The sequence below is a fragment of the Helobdella robusta genome (genome assembly GCF_000326865.2).
Source record: "Helobdella robusta unplaced genomic scaffold HELROscaffold_27, whole genome shotgun sequence".
NCBI lineage: Eukaryota > Metazoa > Annelida > Clitellata > Rhynchobdellida > Glossiphoniidae > Helobdella > Helobdella robusta.
The window spans coordinates 292,084-304,860 of NW_008704392.1; the positions used below are offsets into that span (position 1 = coordinate 292,084).

Consider the following 12,777-nt stretch of genomic DNA (forward strand, 5'->3'; position numbering starts at 1 on the left):
TTAATGAGTGAACAGTTAAATAAATGAATAAATGAACAAATGAGTTAATGGATAAATAAACAAACGAACAATTTAACTAACAAACAGACGAACAAACGAACGAACGAGCGAACACACCAACCAACCGACCGACCGACCGACCGACTGCCCGATCGACCGAACGACCGACTGACCGACCGACCGACTGCCCGATCGACCGACCGACCGACCGACCGACCGACCGACCGACCGACCGACCGACCGACCGACCGATCGACCGACCGACCGACCGACCGACCGACCGAACGACCGACCGAACGACCAACCAACCAACTAACCAACCAACAACCCAACAGCCTAACGAACGACAGATCGACAAAAAACGAAACCTTTTTTATTCTTCTCTTGCTGACGTTGTTGTCTTTTATTCCTCCTGACGGCGGCCTTGTGTGACCTTCTGGCGTTTGTGATTGGAGACAGGAAGGAGGCTATCCGGCTCGATGCACTGTTCTTGCTCGCCAGACGCTGCTTGTACAGGACCTCCAGCGTCGTCATCTCCTTCTGCAGTCATCAAATAAACTGCACTAATTATCATAATTTATCATAATTATTATTCATAAATAATTTCAATCATAAATAATTATTATTCATTAATAATTATTATTCATAAATAACTATTATTCATGAATAATTATTATTCATAAATAATTATTATTCATAAATAATTATTATTCATAAATAATTAATATTCATAAATAATTATTATTCATCATTAATTATCATTCATAAATAATTATGGATGATCATTGGTTATGTTGAGTAGGGATCTAAATCATATGAAAAATTAAGTTGGTCTTGTACATTGTTATTTTCACCTTCAAGCTCTATTGGTGGTATTTAGTAATAAATAGTTGTAATTAATTATAGTTTTTTAGTAAATATTTATAAATATTTGTAATTAATTATAGTTTTGAGTAAATATTTATAAATATTTGTAATTATTTATGATATAATTATATTTATTTGATAGCTCTCATGGCAGGTATTTATGTATTTATGTTATATCAAGACATTGATGTTTATTGCTGTTCTGGGCGCAGTTAATATTTTTGCTTCGGTAATTTTCGAAAGTTTTTGAAAATTTTTTAAGCGGGAAATTCAGTGAATTAGCGCGGGAAATTTAGTGAAAAGTTAAATGAGAACATTTATAGCGCCGATTTATTTTTACGAAAGTTTTCAAAGGTGGGTGTGATGCGAATGGCGAAATTAGATTTACCGTGAAATGTCGCTTAATCCTAAGTGACTTAAAAGGAAAAAACACACAAACAAACACACACACGTGCAAACAAACAAACAAGCATAAAAACAAGCATACAAACAAGCATACAAACAAACAAACAGACAGACATACAAACCTGCTCCAGTCCTTGATAACTTGAATGCCGTCTGCTGGCAGTCATCGGGGGGAGAAGTATGTCGTTGTTGTTGTTGTTCGAGGTGCTAGGTTCGTACGTTGTGAATATCGCTGTATGTTTGTTTGTATGCTTGTTTGTTTTTATTTTTGATTGTATGTATCTATGTTTACATGTATGCGTGTAAGGTGTGAGTTTATGTATTAGTAAAGAGGAAGGTATTTTTGATAGGGAGCTGTGTAGAATGTGCGTTCAATTTTGGCTATAGTTTGTATATTTTTTACTATTTTTCGATATCTCTTTAGTATTTTTTGTATTTTTTGGTATCTTTTTGTATTTTTTTTTGTTTAAAATGACCCCACCTGGTGCAAAGTTTTTTTTTCTCAAAGTTTACTGCATCTCTTTATCCCGCGAAGAACATTTTCCGTTCGAAAACTGAATTTTTGTTTACCTCACTTTGGAATTAATAAATAAATGCATTTTTTCAAGTGTGTATGTATGTAAGTATGTATGTATGTATGTGTGTGTGTTTGTATGTGTGTGTATGAATGTATGTATGTGTGTATGTGGGTGTGTTCGTTTGTTTGTTTGACAGTTTTTAATCTCATGTAGATTATTGTGTTAAGAGCCAGTTGTGTATATTTGGCCGGGTTCACAGTATATGAGCGTAAATAGTATAAACACAATTATTTCGAGTGATTGTGTGTGCTTGTGTTTGTGTGTGTGTGTTTGTGTGTGTGTTTGTTTGTGTGTTTGTATGAGTGTTTGTTTGTGTGTGTGCGTGTGTGCGCATATGTAAGAAGATTTTTGTTTGTAGTGTGTGTGAATTATTTATAAAAACCATGAAAAAATATTCAGAATAAACTTTACAAAATGATTTAAAATTAATTTTGTTAATTTTAAATTCAAAATTTTACAAAGAAAATTAGCGAGAATTATTCTCAAAGGTCGCCGTAAATCAAAAAAATTTGCAATTGTGTGCGTGCCTAAAAACCAAGAAAAAAACAAAACTTGAAAGTAATTGAGTGAATGAATGAACGAACGAACGAATGAATGAATGAATGAATGAATTGTTAAATGAATGAACGTATAGGGGACAAATGGATGAATTGATTAATGTATGAATGATTAAATGAATCGGTGGGTACAAAAGTTTTTTTTTGTAAAAGTAAAATTGCTGAATATATGAAAAGAAAAAGAAAAGAAGATTGAACAAAGAAGTGAGAGATAGAAAGAAAGAAAGAAAGAAAGAAAGAAAGGAAAGATATGCAGAGAGAGAGAGAGAGAAGAGAGAGAAAAATGAAAAAGTGAGAGTGAAACAAAAAAGAAAATCTTTTTTTCTTGTGAAACATTCAGCAGAGGACATTTTTAATTTGAAAAAAGTTTGAGATGACCTGGTAAAGTGTTGGGTGCCTCAACGAGACGATGACGACGACGATGACGACTCGGTGGCGGTGATGATCATAGTGATAAAGATGACGATGACGAAGATGATGAAAAAAAGTTATATACCTTCCTTACATATCGCATCGTGTCTAATAATCATAAAACATTTATGCATATACGCGCACTTGTATGTATGTATGTATGTATGTATGTATGTATGTATGTATGTATGTATGTATGTATGTATGTATGTATGTATGTATGTATGTATGTATGTATGTATGTATGTATGTATGTATGTATGTGTGTGTGTATGTATGTATGTATGTGTGTATGTTAAAACCAAAACATGATGAGTGACACTGAACCGTCAAACATCAAGTAACACGTATGTATGTATGTATGTATGTATGTGTGTATGTATGTATGTATGTATGTATGTATGTATGTATGTGTGTATGTGTTAATGTATGTATGTATGTATGTATATATATATGCGTGCGTGTGTATGTATGTATGTGTGTGCGTGCGTGTGCATTGCCTTGTGTTAGGTTAAATTGTGTCGTAAATCACGGTGATTAACTTGCTGGCCATAAAGAAGGCATAATTAGTTTGTAGAAAAAATTGAGATAAATGTAAATAAATAGTAATATTAAAAGCAGCAATAACAACAATAACAGTAATAAAAATAAAAATTAAAAAAAAAGCTCTGATAAATAGTCACGAATGTATATTAGAAAGCACTAGCCATAAAACCAAAAACCTTCCAAGCTTTTCTCGAGCCATTAAGAAGCTAACTGGTTATTTTTCGTTTTGTTTTAAATTGAATTTAACTTTAAATACATTTTTAAATTTACAGAATTTTGAGTTTTTTTTTTGTTTTTTATTTCTTTTTATTTTCACAATTATGTTTTTGGACCTTTTTACTTCTGGTCTGACTTTAATGACTCTTTTCCTAACACTTGCCTTGATGTATTTATATGACTGGGTTATTTTCGTTTGTTTGTGTGTTTGTTTGTTTGTATGAATGATTGTTTGTATGTATGTATGTATGTATGTATGTATGATTGTTTGTATGACTGTTTGTTTGTTTGTATGTATGCATGAACATGCGAAACAAATACAAATACAAAATACACACACCTAGACATACAGACTAACGAGAATTTGCATAAACAAACTTACAGACAGTCAGACAGACAGACAGAGAGACAGAATTATAGAGACAGTCAGACAGACGAAACATACAAACAAAAATACAAACAAACATACAAACACTCATACATACACACCTGTAACGACACTTAATATGCACACACACGCTCAAAGCATGCCAACCAATGCATATAGAGCAAAAGGCAAGACGAACTAAAAATCATACACTTTTTGTATTTGTATGTAAATATTGTCATACTTGCATACAATTTTATTAATTTTTTTTATCTGGTCTATAAGGAAGTGCATTAAGTACATACATATACACGCACACACAAACAGACAGGCAAACATACACGCACACGCACACAGGCAGGTATACACACGCATACACGCACGCACACGCAGACAGACAGATACACATACACACACACACAGATTTTATTTCAAATTTTATGTTATTTAATAAAAAAAAACATTTGATTCGCGGTATTTCTTCAGATATACATAGAGATACATCATTTTCATTCTCATTCTCTTTCCCTGATAGACACAATTGCAGGTGTTTCAGTAAATATTAATATAAATTTATTTGACTGATGAGCATACAGTGCACACTCCACACTTGTCTCCTCTCTGTTGTGTTTGTCCTTCTATCTTTATCCTTCACACATACACACACACACACACCCATACACTCCCTCTCTCTTTTTCTATCTCTCTCTCTTTCTTTCTGTCTCTCTGTCTCTCTCTCTCCCTCTCTGTTTTCAGATTCAATAGAAAGTTTTTTTTCAAGTAAACGGTTGATGATGATGATGATGATGGTGGCCGAATGGTCGATATATATATATATATATATATATATATATACTAATATAATAATACTATATATATATATAGTATTATTATTTAAATAATAATAATAATAGTAATAATATAGATAGTGATAGTAACAAATAACAATAATACTATTAACCTTTGTGTGAATTTAGCGACCTTATAAAATATTTAAATGTCTATATGAAGCATTATCATAAAGCAAATTAATTTTTTGTAGCAGTAGTAGTAGTAGTAGAAGTGGTAGTAGTTGTAGATATTGTTGTGGTTGTATCATCACTATCAACATCATTATCGTTATTATATTCGTCGTTACTACCATCATCATCATCATCACTACCATCACCATCGTCATCATTATCACCACCATCATCATCATAACCATCATCATCAATATCACCACCATTACTACAATCACAACCACCCCCCATCATCACCAACGTCTACTGTTTCTATGTTGAGGTCTGCTGACAGTTTCAGCTGTAGTTGTAGCTATTATATTAGTCGGAATGACGTTTGTAGCTGATGTGGTTGCGCTGCTAGCTGCGATGAGCGGCTTCAAACTTGTTACGTCAACGTTCCTCATGTCCAATGACGTTCTTCTTATGGTGATGCAGTAATGATGATGATAACAATAACAACAACAGCAACAACAAAAACGATAACAACAACAATAACAACGGAAACAATAACAACAGTAACAACAACAACAGCAATAACAACAACAACAACAACAACAGCAATAACAACAACCTCCTTTCAAGGTCCACGTGATCTGGAATCTCGTTGGCCATCTTGGCCAGCCTCTGACGCTCAATCTCATCCAGCATGTCCCTCAAAACTTCCATCAACTTTGTAAACTTCAGTGATGACGATGACGATGATGATGGTGGTGATGATGGTGATGATGATAATGATACGATGATGATGATGATGGTAAAGATGGTCTTAGTAATAGTGGTCAAAATTGGTCATCATCATTATCATCAACAACCGCAACATCATAAATGTATCCCAACTACAACCATCGCCATCAGCAACATCATCATCGTCATCATCATCATTGTCGTCACACCCACCATCATCGTCATCAGCCTCATCATCATCATCATAACCTGTTCAATGGAAAGTCCAGGAATGGCGGCAAATGGGATGAGATTTGGCATGACCCTGGATGCGAGGATCCCATGCCCCAAGCCGTACTTCCGGTCCGAAAGTAACTCCTCGTAGATGTCTGTTGGAGTTCGTTTTTGTGTCTTTCACACTTTCATTCATTCATTCTTTCATTTATTTATTCGTTCGTTCGTTCATCATTCATTCGTTCGTACATTCGAATGTTTGCAACGACAAATATTTACCTTAATACATCGATTCAATAATTCACTCGATTATTCATTCACTAATTCATCGATCCATCCATGCATTCATTCATTTAATCACTCACACACTCATTCACTGACTCACTGACTGACCAATTATGGCCATAATGACGTCAGCATCCGAACACTGGATGTTCAACAGGAATGGCAAGACGTCATCCAATATTATCATCTTATCCAGGCTCTCTATCATGTCGTCTATGCATTCCAAGCACGTGACCTTTGTCTGATGGAGACGACGATGATGATGATGATGATGGAGACGATAATGATGATGATGATGGTGGTGATGATGAAGAATAAAAAATTATAATTTCAACCTAAACTCCTTATATATTCACGCCAATAATAATATAAATAATAACAACAACAATAATAATAATAACAATAATAACAATAATAAGCAACGACAATTGTCGCCACAGTAGTAGCCACAGCGACGACCTTAACGCTGGACGTCTTGTTGAATAGTGATTTGGCTTTTGGCAGGACTAAATTTTTAACGGCGTCATCCTCTATGTAACTCTTCAGGGTGTCAAAAACGTTTAGGGCGGCCTCCTAGACAAATTAGTGGATAGATGGATGGATGAATGAATGAATGAATGAATGAATGAATAGATGAGTGAATGATGGATGAATTTGTGTATGGGTAGATGGGTGACGTCATTTTCTACGTAATTTTTTAGCGTCAAAGGCGTTTAGATCTGCCTCCAAAGGCAAATTAGTAGATGGACTAATGGATGGATGAATGAATGAATGAATGAGCGAACAAATGAACGAACAAATAAATGAATGATCGAATGAATGAACTAATGATTGAATGATTGCTGAATTATTTATTTTATAAACAATAAATAAATAAATATGACAAAGAAAAAAAACAATGAAAAAATGATGAAGTGGTTAAAATGATAGTTGGAAAAAAAGTGTATTTTGAAAAAAATGAGACAAAAAGAAAGAAAAAGAGAGAGAGAGAGAGAGAGAAAGAAAGAAAAAAATCTAAATTGAAATAACCCAGAAAAATTTATTTGAAGTCGTACATAGTTATTTTACAGCAGAAGGTGAATTAATTCTTGCTCACGAATGCATGGACGGTTAAATGGAAGCGTAATTGGGTGAATGAATGAATAAAACGAACGAACAAACGGACGAACAAACGAACGAACAAACGAACGAACAAACGAACGAACAAATGAATAAATTAATGAATGAATGGCTTGATGAATGAACAAGCAAACACCTTTCACAAAAATATTATTTGATTTTAGCTTGCTACAATACTACAACGGCATAATAAAAAACAATTAATTGAACGAACGAACGAACGAACGAATGAATAAACGAACAAACGAACGAACGAACAACCTGGCCGAGAATATTATTTGATTCGAGCGTACTATACAGCATGGGCATGATGTCATTAGTGATCTCGTCTGCGCTTGCCTTTGATAGCAAGGAGTCCATGTTCTCTAACAAGTAAATTGTGGCCTGGCGGTGATGATGACGACGATGGTGGTGATGATGATAGCAGTGGTAGTGGTAATGATGATGAAGCTAGTGGTGGTAACGATGATGATGACGACGATGATGATGACGACGATGATGATGACGACGATGATGATGACGACTACGGAAGAATTTATATTTCGCTCCGCTTTCAAAAACAATTATCTCTTTGCACTCGCATTAGCAAGAAAAATGTACAAAACGAAACGAAACAGAAAATGACGATACGAAACAAATTATAACGAAACGAAACATACAAGCCGAGTACAGGGCAACGAACAAAATTAAACACAAACGAAGTGAAACATATATAACAAAACGACAAAACGAATAAGAAGTTGGGATATTAAAGAAGTCACGTAACGAAACAAAACAAAATATAACGAAACTAAACAAAATATAATGAAACGAAACGAAACGGTAAAAACGGTTATCGCTTTGCTAAATGTAAAGATTTTTTCAAAATTTTTTTTCGTGAAATATTTAACATCCATTTATTATTTTTGTTTTTCTTATTATATATTATTATTTATATGTAGTATTCTTCTTATTATTATTCATTTATTTATTTTTTATTTTTCTGTTTCAAAATAATTTCAACCACGTATTAACGCAATTAACTCTGTGGCAAGTTCGTTTTTGCGTGTTTCAGCAGTTGGAACATCGTCATTATCATCATCATCGTCGTCGTCATCATAGTCTTCGTCGTCATCATCATCATCATCATCATCATCCCAGCAATCATTATCATAACCTGAACTGGTTTATTCATGTTGAGGAGTTTTTTAAGTTCGGGCTGAATTATGTTTGCATATTCGTCATCAGTGCTGTTTATGATCATGGCTAGCAAAGCAGGCAGCCCGAATATCATGGTCTCCTGGTCTTCTAGCTGCTCTTTGATCAACAACATGATTGTGGTGTAGAGAAGTTTCTAGAAGGGTTGATTGATTGATTGGTTGATTGGTTGGATGGTTGGTTGTTTGGATGGTTGGTTGTTTGGATGGTTGATTGATTGGTTGATTGGGTGGTTGGTTGGTTGATTGGGTGGTTGATTGGTTGATTGGTTGATTGGATGGTTGATTGATTGGATGGCTGGTTGGTTGGTTGGTTGTTTGGATGGCTGGTTGGTTGTTTGGTTGTTTGGTTGGATGGTTGGTCGGAAGATAGATGATTAGTGGATAGAAAAAAACAACAAAACAACACCGTCACCACCACCACCACCACCACCACCACCACCACCACCACCAACAACAACAACAACAACAACAACATCAACATCAAAATCACCGTTGGAAATAGCGGTAAAATTTGTGGCAGTTGGGTGAAGAGCTCGGCTTTTTTGCTGGCGTCAAACGAATCCACCAGATCCAAACAATGTATGACTGGATCGTCAAAACATTGCATCTGACGATGACGATGACGAAGATGGTGACGAAGACGAAGATGGTGACGAAGACAAAAAGATGTTGTTGATCACCATCATCATCATCGTCAACAAAAACCAAAACAAACGATTATTAGAAAAACCGTATGAAGGAAAAAAAGATTTGTGTATAGCATAATTAAGCAATTCACTAGGTAGGATTACCGAACGCTTTCTTCCGCTTAATTCACACAAAAATCCGATGGAATGTGTGCATGTATGTGTGTAAGTATGTGTGTACGTTTGTATGTACGTGTGTGTATGTCTGTGTGTCTGTGCGTATATGTGTATGTGTATGTATTTTTTTGCACTTAAAGCATCGAAATTAATGTACACTTTTTTTAATCATGACAGAGATAAAAAATGTATGTATGTATGTATGTATGTTTGTTTGTATGTATGTATGTATGTATGTATGTATGTATGTATGTATGTATGTATGTATGTATGTATGTATGTATGTATGTATGTATGTATGTATGTATGTATGTTTGTACAAAGAAACATACAAACATACGGATTAACATACATGCATACATACGTACGTACGTACGTACGTACGAACATACATACATACAAATATACAACAAAAACCGGCACCAAAATAAACCACTAACGACAAAAAGTCCATTTTGAATAAGATAAATGATAGTATCGCATTTCAAACAGGTTTGTTTGTGTGTATGTTTGTTTGTATGTTTGTGTGTATGTTTGTATGTTTGTTTGTATGTTTTTCAGCTATTTTTGTTTACTTGTGTTTAAACAGTTTAAACAGAGAAATTTGAGAATAACTTTTAAATTGACGTGACAGTGACGACGATGATGATGACGACAATGAAGATCATGATGATCATGATTGTGTTGATGTTGATAATTATTATGATGATGATGTTGATAAATATGGTGATGATGATGTTGATAAATATGGTGATGATGATGATGAGGACGACGATGAGGATGGTCTTCGTATTAGTAACTTACTTATTGCGTGTCTCGTTCGACTGATAATAATTAATCGTTTAGAGTTGCTGTGAGAATGGCGATGATGACGATGATAATCAAGATTTCAGTGATGACGATGATGACGATGACGATGATGATAAAAAATACACACAAAAGCACCCATTGATATAATTCTTTCTCTGTGGGTTTGCATACACACACACAAACAAACGTACACACAAACACACACACACACAAATACGAAGAAATACTAACCGATACAAAACTTTGTAAGGTTGGTCGGCATCTAGTATCTCTGCTAACCATCCTGACGATCATCTCACTCCACTGCTCCGGCAACTTACCTGATATGCCTTCAACTCTTTCAACAATCTTGAAAATTTAATTTTAATTAAATAAAATGTATAAAATAATAAATAAAATGTATAAAATAAAATAAAATAAAATGTATAAAATAAAATAAAATAAATAATAAAATAAAATGAATAAAATGTATAAAAATTTAAACTTTGAAAAAATATACAAACACAAATAATAACAACAACAACAACAACAACAACAACAACAACAATAATAATAATAATAATAATATAGAAATATAGATGACGACGATGATGATTATGATCGCAAATGCGTTCGTATGCTGTTAATCCTTTCAAATCTCTGCTCGTTAATCAAAATCATCATCACCGTCGTCATCATCATCATTCTCATCATCATCACAATCTTCATCATTCTCATCATCATCATCATTCTCATCATCATTATCACAATCTTCATCAACGTCGTCGTCATCTTCATCAGCAACGCTTATCATCATCATCATCATTATCTAGTCTAGCAATAATTGTCACTAAATAAGTGAGTGAAAATAAAGAGGTGATGATGACAACGACGATGATGATGATGATGAAGACGATGGTGAGAATGATGATGAAGACGACGACGACGACGATGATGATGATTGATGACATTAAATAGACTTCTAAGGCGTCTAGATGCCGGCTTAAAGTTTGTCGCCAAACAAAATTTATTTTCCGCATAGTATGCAGCTCGTATTACATTAATATTATTAATTATAGTTATAAATATTTTTAAATAACTAATTATGATGACGATGATGATGATCATCATCATCGTGTTGTTGCCAAACCTGATCAAGCTGCTTCCCGTAATTGCTGACTGTATAGTTAGCCTGAATTAGGGATTGGCCGCTGTTAAAGATGGCCGCCATTAACATGGCGACCGAGAAGACGTCACAACATGGCGTCACGTACTTTGACGTCATCAACTGCACTTCCGGCGCCATAAAATCCAAATCTGGTTGCGCCATTTTTGATTGCTTCGACTGCCATGGACGTACACTGCTCCCCTGGTGATGATGGCGATGATGACGATGATGATGATGACGATGTTGGCGATGATGATGATGATTCGCACGCTTAAATTAACGATTGACGGGGGGCATCAGTCATCACTAAGAAGTTTCATTTTCGAATTATTTTCATTGTAAAAATTTTGTTGAAATTGTTTCATTAATAATTATCAATTCATTCACAAACTATTAATACTTCTACTTCTACTACTGCAACTACTGCTGCTATCGTTGCGACTAACGCTAATACCATTAAAACAACTACTGTGACTACTTCTGCTTCTACTACAAACCTCAAACCCCGCTTCTGAACTCTGAACGAACCCAAAGCCAGCAAGCTTCCACATGCCTATTGGTCAGTTGTTGAAAGATTCATCATCATCATCTTTGTCACTTTCATCATCATCATCATTGCTATCATCATCGTCACCACATACTTTGTGGTCAGTTTGTTGAAAGATTCATCATCATCATTACCGCTATTATCATCACCATCATCACTACTATCACCATCATCAACATCATCATTATCATCATCAGCATCATCATCAGCATCACCTTTTTTAGTGACTATGATATTTTGCGGCGATATATTCAAATGGACAATTCTTTCTGCTGTGTGCAAGTAGTGTAGAGCTTTACAGATCTGTGGTTGTGATGATGATGATGATTGTGACGATGACGACGATGATGATGATTGTGACGAGGAAGATGATGATGATTGTGACGATAATGATGAAGATGATGATGATGATGGAAATGGTAGTGATGATTTCAATGGCTCTGATGCTGATGATGAAATAATTAGTTCAAGTCGAATTAAATTGAAAAAGTTCAGCAGACATCCATCCATTCACCTATCTATTCTTTCATTCATTCATTCATTCATTCACTCATTCATTGTGACAATGATGATTCTTTTATTCATTTACTCAATCATCCATCCATCCACTGCTACAAAACTCATTCCAACTGGAATAGCATTTATTATTACGCTGTTGCGCTGTACAAATTCTATTACACTGAAATGAACGAACGAATTTTTATGAATTAAAAACAATTAACAATAATAATAACAACAATAGTAATAATAAAATGATAATAATAATAAAATAATAATAATAATAATAAAATAGTAATAATAATAAGATAATAATGATAATGATAATAATAAAAACACACACAACTCAAAAAAAAGAGATACAATAATAACGCTAAATAGCTACCGTGTAATTTTACCTGCTCTGGAGAACGAAAGAAGGCAATTAAATAAGTTTTAAAATAAATAACAACAAAACAATAATAATAATTATATTACTATTATAAATAATAAAAATATAATAATGATATTTATAAATAATT

At 34.1% G+C, this 12,777-nt stretch overlaps 1 protein-coding gene across 1 annotated transcript in view; it reads right to left on the reverse strand.

Annotated features, from left to right (window-relative positions):
- Positions 1–5,341: 5,341 nt before the first annotated feature.
- The window catches only part of HELRODRAFT_80455 (hypothetical protein), a gene marked incomplete at both ends in the record, with an annotated part of 32,274 nt that continues 24,838 nt past the window's right edge, over positions 5,342–12,777 (reverse strand). The window contains 11 exons of the mRNA XM_009020180.1: positions 5,342–5,629; positions 5,885–6,003; positions 6,242–6,374; positions 6,599–6,703; positions 7,511–7,636; positions 8,409–8,585; positions 8,942–9,058; positions 10,296–10,412; positions 11,194–11,407; positions 11,716–11,764; positions 11,974–12,061. Of these exons, the coding sequence (XP_009018428.1) occupies positions 5,342–5,629; positions 5,885–6,003; positions 6,242–6,374; positions 6,599–6,703; positions 7,511–7,636; positions 8,409–8,585; positions 8,942–9,058; positions 10,296–10,412; positions 11,194–11,407; positions 11,716–11,764; positions 11,974–12,061 (1,533 nt within the window). The remainder of the gene's footprint in view (positions 5,630–5,884; positions 6,004–6,241; positions 6,375–6,598; positions 6,704–7,510; positions 7,637–8,408; positions 8,586–8,941; positions 9,059–10,295; positions 10,413–11,193; positions 11,408–11,715; positions 11,765–11,973; positions 12,062–12,777) is intronic.